This window comes from Heloderma suspectum, chromosome 16, assembly GCF_057233095.1.
Source record: "Heloderma suspectum isolate Gila_16-S chromosome 16, 16-S_ref, whole genome shotgun sequence".
Lineage (NCBI taxonomy): Eukaryota > Metazoa > Chordata > Lepidosauria > Squamata > Helodermatidae > Heloderma > Heloderma suspectum.
In genome coordinates this window covers 15,357,155-15,375,387 of record NC_139473.1, presented here as the reverse complement: position 1 = coordinate 15,375,387, position 18,233 = coordinate 15,357,155, and the positions used below count along the sequence as shown (strand labels likewise).

The 18,233-nt window shown below is 47.9% G+C and overlaps 1 protein-coding gene across 6 annotated transcripts in view; it reads left to right on the top strand.

The window, feature by feature from the left end:
• GTF2IRD1 (GTF2I repeat domain containing 1) overlaps positions 1-18,233 on the top strand; it is a 160,476-nt gene that overhangs the window by 81,512 nt on the left and 60,731 nt on the right. For all 6 annotated transcript variants that reach the window (XM_084822491.1, XM_084822486.1, XM_084822492.1 and 3 more), the window contains exons 3-4: positions 5,106-5,247; positions 16,257-16,403. In XM_084822491.1, coding sequence (XP_084678617.1) covers positions 5,106-5,247; positions 16,257-16,403 — 289 coding nt within the window. The remainder of the gene's footprint in view (positions 1-5,105; positions 5,248-16,256; positions 16,404-18,233) is intronic.

Sequence of the window (18,233 nt, the reverse complement as noted above, 5' to 3'; positions counted from 1 at the left end):
CAGCCTCGGATGGCCTTCTCTCTGTCCCATCAGCCAGGACAGCTAGACTGGTGGGGACGAGGGAGAGGGCCTTCTCTGTGGTGGCCCCCACTCTGTGGAACTCCCTCCCTAGGGAACTCCGTCATGCCCCCTCTTTAATGAGCTTCCGTCGTGCATTAAAAACGTGGTTGTTCAGGCAGGCATTTGGGGTGGGTTAGGGTATTTAAAAAAAAAATTATGGTAGAATTTTATTGTTTTAAATTGTTTTATGGTGTGTTGTACATCGCCCAGAGTGGCTGGGTGACCAGCCAGATGGGCGATTAATAAATTTAATAAATAAAAAATAAATAAAAAATGGTGGTTGGGTTTTATCATCCCATTTCAGGGCTATGCCCTCACAATGGCCAAGCTGGCTGGGATTGATGGGAATTTTAGTCCACCACATCTGGTAGGCACCAGGTTTGGGAAGGCTAGATTAAGATAATGAAGGGTGCAATCCTATGGATGTTTGGACAGAAAAAAGTTCTACAGGTCATGCTGGCTGGGGAATGCTGGGAGTTGTAAGACTTTTTCCTATCTAAACATGCATAGGATTGTACGACTTTTTTCTATCTGAACATGAATAGGATTGTAGGATTTTTTTCTGTCTAAACATGCATAGGATTGTAGGACTCTTTTCTATCTGAACATGTATAGGATTGTAGGACTTTTTTCTGTCTAAACATGCATAGGATTTAGGACTCTTTTCTATCTGAACATGTATAGGATTGTAGGACTTTTTCCTGTCTAAATACACATAAGATTGTAGGACTTTTTTATCTGAACGTGCATGGGATTGTAGTACTTTTTCTATTTGAACATGTATAGGATTATAGGACTTTTTATCTGAACATGTATAGGATTGTAGGACGTTTTCTGTCTAAACACACATAGGATTGTAGGACTTTTTTCTAGCTGAACATGTATAGGATTGTAGGACTTTCTCTGTCTAAACATGAATAGGATTGCACCCTAAATTGAGAAAAGGATTGTAGGAAGTATGCCACTAGCAGGCTATCCCAGCTGGCCAATTACATAGAAGGAATTAGGTCCAGTTTTCCCCATGGCGCTAAACCTGCGTCTGCTGTATTTTTTGGAAGTATGTTTTAGATGCTTTGTTATAGCCTCACAAAGCAGCGTACCAACAAGAATACGGTCAGATACAAGAAGTAACAGCCTTCACAGAAGAGGCTAGGGCGGGCGCACATCATTAGGAAGGGAGTTCTGCTTTCTTGGGGCCACTGCCAAGAAGGCACTGTCTCTTGTGCACACTAGCCTAGCAGATAAGAACAGCAGACATTCAAGAAGGACCCTGACGAAGTGTCCAAGCAGGCTTATAAGGGTGAAGGCAGCCCGTTGAATAGCCTTGTCCCAAGCCGTTTAGGGCTTTAAATGTTAGGATCTGCACTGTGGGTAAAGCTGTCTGCAGCCTCCAAATGTACAGGCGGCGTGCCTTTGAATTATACCAGTTGCTGGGGAAGAATTGCAGGAGAGGGCTCTCACGCTCTTGTCCTGCACGTGGGCTTCTTAGAGGCACCTGCTTGGCCGCTGTGGGAAACAGGAAGCTGGACTAGAAAGGCCTCTGGTCTGATCCAGCAGGGCTCTTCTTCTATTGACCCCTCTCTGTTTTGGGCCGCACGTGGGCTTCTGCCCCACTGACAGCCACTTCCCCAGAGCCCCTGGCAGAGAGTGACTGGGAGCAGAGGGATGGAGGCAGGGGGACAGAGAAGGGGGTGCTTAAGCCTTTCCCCACTCCCCTTTCTGCCTCTTCTTAACCCCAGATGCGCCCCAGAGCGGCTTTCTTACATGCCCACCTCCTGGCAGGTTTTCAAATACACAGAACTGTGAATCCACCCCTTCCATGCATACATAAGAACATCTGTGCGGGACTCTCTCTCAGAATCACATGACACCCCTTGCTTTTTGTGCACCAGTCAACCTTCGGGTCTCTCCGGCCTTTGAAAGCCATCCTCTCTTCTTGAGTCCCGCAAATGATTCCTAAGTTTTATGAGGCTAAAAAAGGTCCATCACCTCTTGCCTGCCGTTGAGCATTCCCGGCTGTTGGCTGTGCTTAGGGATGTTAGAGGATTCCTCCACAGACTCCAGTGAGTCCGTAGTCCATGGCAGAACTCCCCCGGAGTCCGTGGCAGAACGGAGCAATCCCCCCCCGCCACCCCACGAAATGTACGCGGAACGGAGCCTACCTTTGTTGGCCGTCTGCTGTCCCGCGAATGGCTGCCGCAGTCTGCGGCCGCCATTTCCTGTTTACTTTAGTCGTGATAGGCTACATAAGTATTTACGTAGCCTATCATGGCTAATGCAGGGACGCCATTTGTGTCCCTGCCTTTTGCTATGATAGGCTACATAAGTATATACGTAGCCTGTCACGGCTAACGCAGGGATGCAAATGGCGTAGCGGCCACCATTTGCATCCCTGCGGTAGCCATGATAGGCTACATATATATTTACGTAGCCTATCACGGCAAAAGGCAGGGACGCAAATGGCATAGCGGCCGCCATTTGCGTTCCTGCCTTTTGCTGTGATAGGGTACGTAAATATATATGTAGCCTATCACGACCTCCACAGGGATGCAAATGGCGGCTGCTATGGCGGCCGCCATTTGCAGCCGCAGCCCAGCAGCGGATGGAAGTCCGGCTGCGGGTGGCCCCGGCTGGCGGCTCTGCAGAGTCGCCACGGAGCGGAGCTGGCCAGGGAGGATTCCGGGGGGAGGGACGGAGTGCTTCCCCCCCACCGCGGATGGCCCCAGCGGAATGGGGTAAGTGATTCGTACACCCCTAGCTGTGCTGCTGTGATGTCACAGCATGTTCGTAAACATTCTAAGTGCCAGACAGGGAAGGGTCAGTCATAGAATGTGGCAGAGCAACGCAACTGCTATGGGGGAAGCGGTAGATCGGCTCGGCTGCTGCAAAAAACGATCAAAGCACAAGGACAGGCGAGACCGCAAGCTTTGTCTGAAAACACGTTGACGTATTGTCAGGGAGGGGACACCGAACTCCCATTGCTTTATGCCTCTGGTACAGAGAAATCGCTTCAAGGGCTTGAGTTCTGAAGTGAAAATTGCTTCCTCGTATCCACAGCCGGAAGGGTTTTGAAGTCAATCTTTAAAAACACATATTGTGCTTTCTATTAACCTTTATGTCGGAATCTGCTGTTTTGATCATCCCTTGTGTTTTGCTAATCACAGTGTGCACTTTTCCCAACAAGACGATGACTGCTCTTATCTCCTAGGACAAAGAAAATAATTTGCACAAATGCCATTTTTAAAAAAGTATCTTCCCCCTCCAATTTTTATTTAAAAAAAATCCCACTGGAACTGTTACATAAGTCCGGTCTCTTCCCTCCCGCCTCCACACCAAACGTGATATCTACCTGGTGAAGTCTTGGCAAGAAAACATCAGGCAAGGCAGCATTTGTGTGTGTGCATGTTACATGTTACAAATAAACGTGTTACAAATAAAAAAGAAGCTGTTTAAATGAAAACCCTATTTCCTGGCAGGGATGTGTGAAGACACCCCTGCCCAGGTTCTCCGGGCGCCTGCCCAGCCCCTGCCCCCGCTCGCCAGTCCTTGGACCGCACTCAAGCCCCTCCTGCGCTGGGCGAGCAGCCCGCACTCACCCCGGAAGCCCGGTCGAAGTCTGCGGTCACCATTTTTTGAAAAATAAAACGGCGATCACAAAAATACGTATATTTGCGTACACACGGAAACACGCATTTTTGTGAATGCACGTATTTGCATATACGTGAAAGTGTGCATTTTCGCAAAGTGCTCGTTTTTACGCATACACAAATATGCGCACTCTCAAAATGGGGATTTTCACGCATATGCAAATATGTGCATTTTTGCAATTGCCATTTTACTTTTCAAGAAATGGCGACCGGGAGCTCAGCGAGGCTGTCAGAGTGAGTGCGGGCCACTTGCCGAGGGCTTGGGGGTGTGGGCGGGGGGGAGGTTCTGCCAGATTCCATCCCTATTTCTGGGGGACACATTTACACTACACACTTTAACTTGTTTGGAACTGCATCAGTTGGGATGGATTCAACACCATGCTCCCCTGAACCCATGAATCTACTGCTGTGTGAGAATTCTGTGTTGAATCACAGATTGTAAGTAGGGATGGGTGAGAAATTTGTTCGCATTTCACAAATGACACCCTCCCCCATTCCTGAAAATGACCAAATTTGCCCCGCGGTGTTGTGTCCTGAGAACAGACCATGAAATGGAGCAGGCGGCGGGGGTGGGGGGCATATTGGTCCAGCCCTAGGATAAAACTAAAAGTTGGCATTAACTGGATCAGAACAACCCTGGCTTTAAAACAACACTTTTAACAGCCCCCTTAAAAGAGGTCCACTCCTGGATCTGTCATACTGCAGCAGGAAGCTGGTTCTGATGCTGAGTTCGCTTAGTAGTGGTTGCCTGCCTAATGCAGGATGTAACCATCAAATCTGCTGCCTCTTAAAGAGGTAAATAAGAAGGTAAATAAGGAAAAAGATGTTGCCTCAAATATCTTGTCCCCACAAGGACCTTAAAGTGGGAAGCATTAGTACCTTGTATGTAGCCCCCAAAGGGATCAGCAAACAATGAATCTCATACAAGATGGGTGTTACATGCTCCCCACAGCCTATGCCAGATACTAATTTGGAGGCCAGATTTTGAACCAGCTGCACTTTCTGAACAGTCTTCAAGGGCAGCCCCACGCAGAGCACCATTCCAGTAGCCTAGCTGTGAGGTTTACTGTTCAAATCCCGCTTAGAGTATTCTTATACATTGTCTCATTATGCCAAAGTGGGGAACCTGGAGTTCTCAGTATGTCTTGAACTCAAGCTCCTATCAGCCCCAAGCCAGCATACCCAGGGATCAGGAATATTGGGAGTTGTAGTCCAGCAACATCTGGAGGGCTACAGGCTCTGCATCCCTGCAGTTATGATGTTAACGGTCTCCTTGATCAGAAAGGCAGAATAAAATGTTTTACTTAATTGTAATAATAAATACGTAACTGTTTCACTCTCTCTCTCTCTCTCTCTTTCTCTCTCTCACTCACTCTCTCTGTAACCCCCCTCCCCCAGTGTTCAGCACTTTCTAAACTCAACGCTGAAGTTGCCTGCATTGCGGTCCACGATGAAAATACCTTTGTCGTTGGGTCAGAGAAGGGGAGGCTCTTCATGAATGCAAGGAAAGAGGTCCAGGCGGATTTCAAGAAGTTCTGCAGTAAGCATTGGGTTGTCCTCTTCCAGCGAGACTGGGATACTGTGATGGAGCAGATTCAGAACCTGCTGGGTACCAGGCTTAAGAATCAACTGGAGGCAAAAATGGATGCTGTCAGGGTTCCCCTTACGACCTGGACTTTTGAGCAACTCCTTAAGGATCTCTCGCCTCCTCAAGAGTCCGGCCTTCCTCCTTTTAAACTTCTCCTTCCCAATAATGTGGGGTTTAGGCTGTTGGCATGGTGTGACTGGCACTCTAGGCACAGGGTTTAACCACAACGGTTTACTGGTAAATTAGAGCAAGCAAATCACAACTAAAGGTGTTTACACAATAGAGCTGATAAAAAAGGCCTTAAAAGAAAATAAAAGTTGCAAAACGCAAGTTCCTTTACCCTAGCTGTACTTAAGACTTCTCTAGGCTGCTTCTTCCTGCTCCCTCTTCAAGCTCTGGTCTCCTGACTCTGCTCTTACTCTCCTGGTCTTCTTGACTCTGTCTTTTTTATACCTCCTTCCCCCCAAACTGAAAGTACTGCTTCAAACCTGAAGGAATGAAACTTAACTGGGAAAACAAAGCCACTCTTCTCAGGGATACCCCCTCCCTACACCCCCCCCCCCGCCTCTAAGCCTGACCTTTTTCTTTTCCTTGCCTTGGTGGGCCACAAACCTTCACAGATGTGAAGGCTTAATCCCAGGCATGTCCCAGTCATGTAGAGCAGGGTGGGCAGACTTCATAAGAACATAAGAAGAGCCCTGCTCGATTGGACCAAGGGTCCATCTAATCCACCATTCTGTTCACACGGTGGCCAGCCAGCTGTTGAGCAGGACAGGATTGCAACAGCACCCTCCCACCCATGTTCCCCAGCAGCTGGTGTACAGAGGCTCACTGCCTCTGGAACTTGAAGTAGCATAAAACCATGAGGACTAGTAGCCCATGATAGCCTTCTCCTCTGCGCTGTGTGGAGAAGTCCTTCCTTTCATCTGTCCTGAATCTCCCATGAATCAGCTTCAGAGGAAGACCCCCCTGGGTTCTAGTCTTATGAGAGAGGGAGAAAAATGTCCTCCTATCCATTTTGTCCCCACCACTTGTTTGCACACTTCAAACTTACTGGGTCTTTTTTCTGTATGTCTTTGTTTTTTTTTTTACCAGAACACCAAGGTCCACCAAATGGAGCCAGGTGCAAACTGGTGTGTGTGTATTGGTGGGGGGGGGTGTCAGGGGGTCAGACATACCCTTAGAACTAAGGAGCAGGGCTGCCTCTCTGCATCTGTTCAGCCCTGGAATTGTTCTTTAATACCAGAGCTGAGCTCTCACGCCACAAAACTCCTCTCCTAGTTTTTCTCTCAACCGGTCTTTGTTTCAGGAGCCGTCTGTGTGCGTGTGTGTGCGCGTGCATGCGTGCGCGCTGAGGGAGAAGCCTTTTAATTGCTGCCAGTGTTGAACAATTGGGAGTCAGAAGCCTCTTGCCGCTCAACTGCAAATCACCCAGAGATCTATAAGTAAATCCTGATCTACTGTCTTGATGTAGAAAGTGGATGGGTCAGTGGGGCACTTATTTTAACAATGAAAGGGGCCTGGAGGTGGGAGGTGCTAAACCTCCCACGAGGCTCAAGGGGGGTCTCCAAGCCATCCTCGGAAGAGAAGTCCTCCAGGGCCTGCTGGGGAAGAGAAGTCCTCCAGGGCCTGCTGGGGAAGAGAAGTCCTCCAGGGCCTGCTGGGGAAGAGAAGTCCTCCAGGGCCTGCTGGGGCAGAGAAGTCCTCCAGGGGTTGCTGGGGAAGAGAAGTCCTCCAGGGGTTCCTGGGGCAGAGAAGTCCTCCAGGGCTTGCTGGGGAAGAGAAGTCCTCCAGGGCCTGCTGGGGAAGAGAAGTCCTCCAGGGCCTGCTGGGGCAGAGAAGTCCTCCAGGGCTTGCTGGGGAAGAGAAGTCCTCCAGGGGTTCCTGGGGAAGAGAAGTCCTCCAGGGCCTGCTGGGGAAGAGAAGTCCTCCAGGGCTTGCTGGGGAAGAGAAGTCCTCCAGGGCCTGCTGGGGCAGAGAAGTCCTCCAGGGCGTGCTGGGGCAGAGAAGTCCTCCAGGGCTTGCTGGGGAAGAGAAGTCCTCCAGGGCCTGCTGGGGCAGAGAAGTCCTCCAGGGGTTCCTGGGGAAGAGAAGTCCTCCAGAGGTTGCTGGGGAAGAGAAGTCCTTCAGGGGTTGCTGAGGCAGAGAAGTCCTCCAGGGCCTGCTGGGGAAGAGAAATCCTCCAGAGGTCCTGGGGAAAAGAAGTCCTCCAGGGCCTGCTGGGGCAGAGAAGTCCTCCAGGGCCTGCTGGGGCAGAGACGTCCTCCAGGGGTTGCTGGGGAAGAGAAGTCCTCCAGGAGTTGCTGAGGCAGAGAAGTCCTCCAGGGCCTGCTGGGGAAGAGAAGTCCTCCAGAGGTTGCTGGGGAAGAGAAGTCCTCCAGAGGTTGCTGGGGAAGAGAAATCCTCCAGAGGTCCTGGGGAAGAGAAGTCCTCCAGGGCCTGCTGGGGCAGAGAAGTCCTCCAGGGCCTGCTGGGGCAGAGAAGTCCTCCAGGGCCTCCTGGGGCAGAGAAGTCCTCCAGGGCCTGCTGGGGCAGAGAAGTCCTCCAGGGGTTGCTGGGGAAGAGAAGTCCTCCAGGGCCTGCTGGGGAAGAGAAGTCCTCCAGGGCCTGCTGGGGAAGAGAAGTCCTCCAGGGCCTGCTGGGGAAGAGAAGTCCTCCAGGGCCTGCTAGGGCAGAGAAGTCCTCCAGGGCCTGCTGGGGCAGAGAATTCCTCCAGGGCCTGCTGGGGAAGAGAAGTCCTCCAGAAGTTGCTGGGGAAGAGAATTCCTCCAGGGCCTGCTGGGGAAGAGAAGTCCTCCAGAAGTTGCTGGGGAAAAGTCCTCCAGAGGTTCCTGGAGAAGAGAAGTCCTCCAGGGCCTGCTGGGGAAAGCTGCATGTCTGAAGATGCACATTTGGGTGCATCCACACCTCATACGAATTACCATTGGGTAAGGGAGAGGGGGAGGCCCTGCCCCACTCCCCCACTCCCCCCCACACACGCACATTGGGGCTGAACTGCCCTCTGCCATGCACCTGTCAGCTCCCCACGGGTTGATTAGAACCCTGATTGTGCCTGAGGCGGGTGAAAACATTAAAACACAAAACATGTCCTGTTATAATCCGGAGGTTTTCTGTGCAACGGAAAACTTGGGCAGGGGACTGCCTGCAGGCTTGATGCCGGCAGAGGGTGCATTTGTGTTTAATCCCCTCAGTGGAACTGTTCGAGAACAGTTCATTCCCATGCAAATATTAGCCCCGCTCAGCTGTCAAGGTCAATGCCTGCTGGGATTATCTGCTAAATGTGTGCCAGCTGTAAATTCTGCCCTAAATCTAATCCATTTGTGAGCGTTTGGCATTAGCAAAGGTTTTTTTTGTTTGCTTGCTCATGGTCAGTTACTCTATTTACCTGTTTCATACTGACGAAAGCACAGCATAGAGCCTAGATGGGGGGGGGGGAGTTCGCCTCAAATCACACTCCTTATCCTTACATTATTAATTATATTAATTACTAATTATTATTAATTATTATTATTTACTAATAAAGTTATTAAAGACCCTGATGCTGGGAAAGACTGAAGGCAAAAGGAGAAGGGGACGGCAGAGGATGAGATGGCTAGATAGCATCACTGATGCAATGAATATGGACTTGAGCACGCTCCGGGAGAGAGCGCAGGACAGGAAGGCCTGGCGTGCTATGGTCCGTGCAGTCACGAAGAGTCGGACACGACTGAACGACTGAACAACAACAATAAAGTTATTAAGGGCGCAGTCATATGCACGTTTAGACAGAGAAAAGTCCTACAACCCCCAACATTCCCCAGCCAGCCATGCACGCATAGGATCGCACCCTAAAAGGCTTATTCTTAGTTTTTGGTGTATAACTAAGCGGTATAACTAAGCTGTAAACAGCTTAGTTATACGCCAATCGCAGCTGCAATTTATGTATAACTAAGCACTTTACAGCTGCAAATGTAAAATACGCTAATTACAGCCGTAATTTACCCAAGATGCACTAATTGCAGCTGCAATTGGCGTATCTCGCCCTGTTTAAAGAGAAAAAAAGCTGCATGGAATCTGGAAGACACTCCAACAGGGAGAGCCGGTCCGCTGCGGACGCTGCAGGTTGGATTCCCAGGAACCCGGCCTCATTCGGATCCATAGTGCATTTCTCCAACCATTGCCTTCCCCCTCGTGTTTCTCCATTGCCTCTTTTAGATGGTAAGCGCCTAGGGGCCAGAGGACTATCTACGTTTCCCCATGAAGGCATTGTGGATGACAGTGTTGCAGCTGTTCAAAGTTTGATTTGTCTATGAATGGGGCCTGTGCGAGTTTAAAAATTAAACTCGGTGAGAAACTAATCAGCACATTGTTGGAGCAGGAAGCTTTGGCATATAGTGTTAATTTGTAAAATTACGGCATTCGGCAAACATGAACGGGCAAAGCCAGTGCAGCCTGTGAGTATTAGAAAAATGGTGGCTGTTTATTGCATGCCAAAATAGAATCCAGTCAGACAAAATGGTCATGATGATTACAGATGCTACAATATAATTCATATAGCAGAGGAAATATAAAAGCTAGCTACATGCAATTTCCCTTTTTATATTCGCCTAACTTTGGGGGGCACGGGGAATATTAATATCAATCAGTTGATCAATCATTATATAGTTGATTGACGGGTGGAAGTCTTATAGTTATGCATTTAACCAGCAAAATATGTGTTACTAGCTCAGTTCAGAGCCAAAACAGACATTATATTAAATATCTGAATGAACTTAATGAGTTTTTTTTTCCCTTTAACACTTTAATAGAGGGGGTGGCACACGAAGTGGGAGGATTTAACATTTTCCCCCGCACCAAAAATCCTCTTCAAGCTGCTATTAGCTCTGAGAGGGAAGCGTCTGTTGGTGCCAAATGATGATTTCAGAAGAAACGGGAGAGCAGCAGCGCAGGAAAACAAGGAGAGAGGAATACTCACGTCTGCAGGAAATATAATTGTTTAGGCTAAATGGATCTTGACAAAGGTCTTCTTCAGGGGTGCTGTGGGAGAAAAATAAAGACTCAGCATGCTTCTCTGTCTTCAAGTAAGTACTGTGGTTCGTGTGATGTCTGACTTGACAAACCACGGTTTGCTATGGGTTATCAAGCCAGAACCAGCAACCATGGTTTGAAGAAGATTTGCAAACCATGGTTTGCACTAGCCATAGTTTGGCTTGATGAATTGGCATGTCTAGAGTTGTGGCTGCTGGTCCGCATCTGGACACCCCCATAACTAGAGACAAGCAGAAGAGCAAACTGGAGTTTGCCTGATTCTTTGGAGGCTAAAACTATGGTTTGGCTTCTGAACTGTAGCTAGCACAAGCCTTGGTTCGGTAGGATGTCTGGATTGGATCAGTGTCTCAAACTTCACTCTCTGGAGAACACCAGAACATAAGAAGAGCCATGCTGGATCAGACCAAGGGACCATCTAGTCCAGCATTCTGTTCACACAGTGGCCAACCCATGGGAAACCTACAAGTAGGACATGGGTGCAATAGCACCCTCCCACCCATGTTCCCCAGCAACTGGTGTACATGGGCATATTGCCTCTGATACTGGAGGGAGCATAGAGCCATCAGGACTAATAGCCATTGATAGCCTTCTCCAGGAATTTGTCCAGCCCAGGGGCATCTATAGACAAAGGCCCACTTGGCACGGGCCCTGGATCTTTTGAGCTGTGCCCAGATCTGTTGAGCTGTCCTAATTGCCTTCTCTCTTTTTTTAACACTTTCCCATTGACTTGCATTGGAAAGCAAAAATGGCCATAACGTTTTTAGTTTGTATGATAAATACATTAAATTTGGAGACTTCGTAGACCCCATGGAACTGATTGAATCTGCCAAATATCAGGCAGTTAGGTTTAGTGGCTTTTGTGCTAGTCACAGGTAAACTTTGCTATTTTCAAGAAAATCTGTCAAAAGCAAAGAGCTACATTTTTTTTGTGTTTCCACATACATGCATGGAATTTGGGGACCTGCCAGCCCCCATAGAGATGACTGAGCCTGCCAAATTTCAGACAGTTAGGCCTAGTGGCTTTTGTGCTAGCCACAGGTAAAATTTGCTTTTTCCAAGAAAATGTGTCAAAGCAAAGAGCTATAATTTATTTGTTCTTCCATATAAGTATATGGAATTTGGAAACCTGACAACCTCCATGGAGCTGATGGAACCTGCCAAAGTTCAGACACTTAGGTCTAGTGGCTTTTGTGCTAGCCACAGGTAAAATTTGCTTTTTCCAAGAAAATGTGTCAAAGCAAAGTGCTATAATTTATTTGTTCTTCCATATAAGTATATGGAATTTGGAAACCTAACAACCCCTATGGAGCTGATGGAACCTGCCAAAGTTCAGACACTTAGGTCTAGTGGCTTTTGCGCTAGCCACAGGTAAAATTTGCTTTTTCCAAGAAAATCTGTCAAAGTAAAGAGCTATAATTTTTTTGTGCTTCTACATAAATTCATGGAATTTGGGGAACTAGCAGGCCCTATGGAGCTGACTGAACCTACCAAATTTCAGACAGTTAGGTCCAGTGGCTTTTGCGCTAGCCATGCGTAAAGTTTCCTTTTCTCAAAGTCTAAAACAAAAAGTAAAAACTGTCAAGTCACCCAGGGGATTGGAGATCCTAATCAGAAGGTGTTTAAAGTGACCCTTAGGAGGTCACTATCCCTAATCTCTGGTGTAGGGTTTTTTTGAGGTGCAAAAAACCTCTCTCCCCCTACTTTTCTTTTCTGCTCTTACATGCCCACTGTTGGGAGCTTGCCTGCAATGAAGTTTTGAAGAGGGAGAAGGAAGGGAAGAAAGAGCTGCATGTGAAATACTGGTATTTCGCACAGCATCTGATTTTACTGACCCAAACTGGAACCTTTGGCTTCTGCAGAAGTTTAGTAGCTTCAGTACAGCAAAGGATTCAATCAGTCTCCACAAACATCCTTCTCTCCCTCCACTTTAATTTCTCCTAAGTAGTTGTAGGACTCAAATAATCCCAAAGGGAGGGTTAGGACTATGTGGTGTCATGTTCGAGAAACTGCTGGGGCTTTAAAATAGGTTCTACAGTTTTAAAAAAGCTAGAAAAAGCCCTCAGCCACCTCACCTCATAAAGTTCATTTAAGTACGTGCAATCCTTACCCTCCACAGCCTCCTAAATTCCTCTGACGTACTACCTCTCTGAAAGGAGCCACTTGGTTTAGGGAATTCTCTCTACCCCCCCACCCCTGTGCACATTTCAAGTCACCATTCTTCTTTTCTTCTTCCCTCCTCTGTCCTGTTTCTTTCTTTCTTTCTTTCTTTCTTTCTTTCTTTCTTTCTTTCTTTCTCTTCTTTATTCCACCCAGAGCATATCTTGGGGAATTCTTAAAGTGAATTCTCTTCGGTGGGCAAGAAAAGTTCTGAACTGTATTTGTCTTTATACAAACAGACAAGCGGGTTGGTTTTTCTCCTTCTTACTCAAGCCTTTGAGAAAAGTGGGTTCACGTGGTTGTGGAGAAACAAAACTGGGGCTGTTTTGTTGTCAGTTGCCATTATCCAGCAATAGGAAGGGCTGTAGCTCAGTGGCAGAGCACATGCTTGGCATGCAGAAGGTTCCAGGTTCAATCCCCAGCATCTCCAGGTAGGGCTTGGAAAGAATCCTGCCTGAAACCCTGGAGAGCTGCTGCTGCCAGTCAGTGTCAACAAGACTGCGCTAGATGGACCAAGGGTCTGCCTCAGTACAAGGCAGCTTCCTATGTTCCTCTGAACAGAAAGCTTTAATAAAAATAGGAGTTTTGGGTTTGTTTTTTAAATGGAGGGGAGATAAATATTGCTAATTTATGCAATCCTATGTATGCCTACTGAGAAGTCCCATGATGTTTAATGAGGTTGACGCTCAGGAAAGTGTGCATAGGAATACAGCACAAGTTACTTTTGCAGGGAGGTTTGCACCTTGATGTTCTGCATGTTTACTCAGAAATAAGTCCTGAGTTGTAAGCATGGTACTGCAGGCTTAATACAGTGCCTACCCAATTCTGTCTAATGAACTGACTACCCTTTCAACTCAGTCCTATGCATGTTTTGTCATTTGTGGGTTTGGGGTTGTTGTTGTTGTTTTTTGCATGAACTCTAGCTTCAGTGGTGAGGGAAAGGCACTTAGTGCATGCTCAGAGTTTCTCCATAACTTAGCCCTAGTTTTGAAAACAGACTCATTGGCTGAATCCTGGTGAAGCCTTGTCACAAATGAAGTTATGGGGAGGAAGATACAATGAGAGCTTGTGCATAACAAGGGGGAGGTAGAGAAGAGTTGCACAAAACAAGACATCTGTTTTTATGAAGAGTTGCTGGAGGATGGTAGGATGAGGAGGGATGGTTGCATGGAGGGGAATAGAATTGGTAGGGGGAGAACGTAAGTGTTCAGTGGTGAATGAAAAACATTCTGCACATGCTCAGAGGCACTCTCTATTTAAGAACATAAGAAGAGCCGTGCTGCATCAGACCAAGGTCTATCTAGTCCAGCATTCTGTTCACACAGTGGCCAACCAGATGCCCATTGGAAACCCACAAGCAGGACATGAGTTCAATAGCACCTTCCCACCCATGTTCCCCTGCTGCTAACATTGGTGAAATGTAAATAAATTCTAGTCATTCTAAATTAGAATGCATGTATATCCTTCAGAAACTTTGCAGTTTTCTTGCCTGGGGGACACCTCTAATGACCTAGAATCATCAAATCATAGAATAATAGGGTTGGAAGGGGCCTACAAGGCCATCGAGTCCAACCCCCTGCTCAATGCAGGAATCCAAGTCAGAGCATCCCTGACAGATGGCTGTCCAGCCTCGTCTTGAATGCCTCCAGTGTGGGAGAGCCCACCACCTCCACAGGGAATGGGTTCCATTGTCGTATTGCTCTAACAGTCAGGACATTTTTCCTGATGTTCAGCCGGAATCTGGCTTCCTGTCACTTGAGCCCATTATTCCGTGTCCTGCACTGTGGGATGATCAAGAAGAGATCCTGGCCTTCTCTGTGACAACCTTTCAAGTACTTAAAAAGTACCTGTGCATTTTTTTACAAATTTACCCAAAAACTATTGGGTGGGAAGGGGTGAATGGAAGGGAAAGCAAATCACTCCCTCCCCGAAACTGGAGAGCTCCCCTTACACATGAACTGCTGCACCTATCCTTCTGAAACTTTGCTGGTTTCTTACTTAGGGACAACTGTAGGCTGTCTGTAATTTTCAGAACAATGGTCCACAAGGAACATAGGGAGGTAAGTATGTCTTCTTTTGGAGACCTCAAAATGTCAAGGCCACCCTTGAACAAAAACCCTTGTGGCTATCATTCTGAAATTTGGCGGACATGATCTCCTCTGATGGGGCAATGAATCCTGAAATTTTTATCCATTTCTTCCAAGGAATAAAAAAAGTTATTGGCAGTTCCCTTTAAAAGAAAATATAAACCCTGGCCCTATTTTTCTGACATTGGGCAGGTGTAATCCCCTTCTAGGGGGCTACTAAGCCTGAAATTATCCAGTTCTGACCAAGAGAAAAAAGTTACAGGTTTTTTTCTAATTTCCCATGGCAGACAACAGGAAGCATAAAGAGTAATTTTTCCAAACCTTGACTCAGGTTTGGTGCTGAGCTGAAGTGGTCCGACTACAAATTGGCCAGAGCAGAAGTGGGATGTTTTCCGAGATGCTGAATTGGGGTCTGAGTTGAAGTGGGGTGGGGGGTCAGTGCACACTTCTTATGTATGTATGTAATCTATACACACACGCAAGCACACTGCATGCACACACCACACACACACATACACATTAGATGTGCGCTTAGACTCGTGTGTGTCTGTGTGTGTGTTTGTATATATGCGCACATTTGTGTTCTGAGCCTGTGCCTGGATCTTTTAAGACCCTAACAATTCTCCTGGTCCAGCCCCCTTTTGAAGCCATCCAAATTGGTGGCCATCACTACATCCTGTGGTAACGAATTCCATAGTTTGACTATGCGCTGTGTGAAGAAGTACTTAAGAACATACGAAGAGCCCTGCTGTATCAGACCAAGGGTCCATCTAGTCCAGTATTCTGTTCACACAGTGGCCAAACAGCTGTCGACCAGGAACGCGCAAGCAGGGCGTGAGCACAACAGCACCCTCCTGCCCATGTTCCCCAGCAACTGGTGCACGTAGGTTCACTGCCTCTGGTTCTGGAGGTAGCACATAGCCATCAAGACTAGTAGCCATTGCTAGCCTTCTCCTTCAGGAGTTTGCCCAATCCCCCTTTAAAGCCATCCAAATGGGTGGCCATCGGTACCTCTTGTGATAGCGAATTCCATAGTTTAACTATGGAGTTTAGCTAGAAGTAAGAGAATGAGTCTTGGTTTAAAAAAAAAGGAAATGTACTTGGGAATTTCAGAGTGACAAATCTCAGACCTGAGCAACATCGCAGGTGATATGCACCACTGCTGGGATGGGTGGGGCGGGAGTGATATGAGGAGCCGAAGGAATATACTGCAGAGACCTGATGTGTGTGTCTGCATGCGGCAATGTGTATCTCTGAATACAGAGACACATTGCTTCCCACGCCCTATGTGGACCCAGGCAACAGAGCTCAGTCCATGCACATATAGCCTTCAAGGAAGGAGGGAAGGGCAGAGCCAAAATGTAATTTAACTGGCAGACACTTCCAAGCAGCATGACAGGATGAGGGAGGGACTCATCCTGTCATCTGATGTATCACAGAGCACCACCCAATCAGATGTTGGATCTTCACCAGATACTAGATTCCATGCTTTGCATGTTGCCATCACAAACACATATATGGGTGATGCACAACTCTGGCCAAAACACCAAAAGAATCCCGCCGATTATGCCAAGGCATCTCCTGAATTTCACCTCTTCTCTCTCTCTCTCTCTCTCTCTCTCTCTCTCTCTCTCTGTCTCTCTCTCTCTGTCTCTCTCTCTCTCTCTCCCGCTGCTCCCTTGCTGTCAGGAATCCAACAGAGGAAAGAGCAAGATCTGGATGGCCAGAAGAAGGCCAAGGACTGTGGTCGGACAATTCCACGGATCTCCCCAGATCAGGGATCAGATGTTTATCTCCTCAGGAAGATGGTGGAAGAAGTCTTCGACGTGCTTTATAGTAAGGAACAGCCTTAATCCGGTTCGGTTTTGGTTTCGGGGGAGGTTGACTGCTGCTGCAGGTATGGCTTGATTTGCATAGGACAGTTGCGGGTTGCTGGCCCGTTCTCTGCTTGTGTGTCATGGGAGGGTGGGATTCCCTAAAGTGGGGATGCAGAACTTCAGGCTGATGGGAAAGATCTGGCCCTCTTGGGGTCCCACTCCAGCCCTCCATAGTTCCCTACGTGGCCACACACCTGTTTCCCCCAACCACCAATTGTGTGATGTTTTCCCAGTGTTTGTGCCCTTTTGTGCCCTTTTTCCCCATTCTAAATGGCTGAAACGCCTCTTCTAAGATTTAGTTACTGGGCAGTAAGAGCTTGAAGGTACAAGATGCTGGTAGTTTTAGTGCTTTGGGCCGCACCACTTGTGTCTTTGGCCCCTCCCACCACTGGAATGTGGCCCCCAACTGCTTCTGTGAAACAGGATTCGGCCCTCGGGTGGAAAGAGGTTCAATACCCTTGGCCTAGAGGTGGTGAAACTCGGTAAAGAAGTGAGCTGGCAAGTCATCCGGCTAACAAAAGGTAAGAGTTGAGAGGCAGGCAAGCAGATCAAGGTAGTGTGACGGCAGCTCAGCCTTTACCTAAAAGATCTGTTGCTTGGAATGTGGAACCAGGTCAGAGCCAAGAGGCTTTGTAGGGCCAGATGGAACCTGATTGGTCTGTTATGTCAACGGACCATGGCTGAGCTAGTCCTTAAGAACTTTGGAAGAGTCCTGCTGGATCAGACCAAGGGTCCGTCTAGTCCAGCATACTGTTCACACAGTGGCCAACCAGCTGTCAACTGGGAACCCACAAGCAGGGCATGAGCGCAACAGCACCCTCCCACCCATGTTCCCCAGCAACTTGTGTACATAGGCGCACTGCCTCTGGTACTGGAAGTAGCACATAGCCATCATGACTAGTAGCCATTGACTAGTAGATTGTACACTAGCACATTGACTAGTACATTGTACACTAGCACATTGACTAGTACATTGTACACTAGCACATTGACTAGTACATTGTACACTAGTACATTGACTAGTAGCCATCAGGACTAGTAGCCTCTTCCTCCAGGAATTTGTCCAACCCCCTTTTAACGCCCTCTAAATGGGTGGCCATCACTACATCCTGTGGTAGCGAATTCCATAGTTTGACTCTGCCCTGTGTGAAGACGTCCTTCCTTTGATCCGTCCTGAATCTCCCACCCATCAGCTTCATGGGATGACCCCGGGTTCTAGTATTTTGAGAGAGTACCCACAATACTGCCCTCTGGCCATCTTCAGTGGTGGTGTTCAAGTACAGAAAACCAGCAGTTCCCTCTTCTGGCCAGCTACAGCGACGGTGTATAATGTAAGACATCTGGGTTAGGCAGCTGCCAGAGCCGAGACCCCCAGTGACTCATGCCGTGGCACTATTATTAATTATTATAATTAAAACAGACTCTCAGCCCAACCTACCTCGCAGGGTTGTTGTTGTGAGGATAAAATGGAGAGGAGGAGGAGGAGAATGTAAGCCGCCTTGGGTTCCGTGCAAGAGGGGGAAAAGGCAGGATATAAATGCAATCAATCAATCAATCAATCAATCAATAAAACCAGCGGGGCCTGCAACAAAATATTGCAGCGTGGAGTGTGCCAGCCAGCCAGGTGCCAGAAGAGTCTTTGTCAGCGGAGGTAGGTGGCTGTGATGTCAGTGGGATGGTGACTCCTCTCTGAGTTTCAGTCAGAACCGTTCAAAACTCTAAGGAGCTATCCAAGGTGCAGAGCACCTTGGGTAGCTCCTTTAGAGTTTTGACGGGTTCTGACTGAATC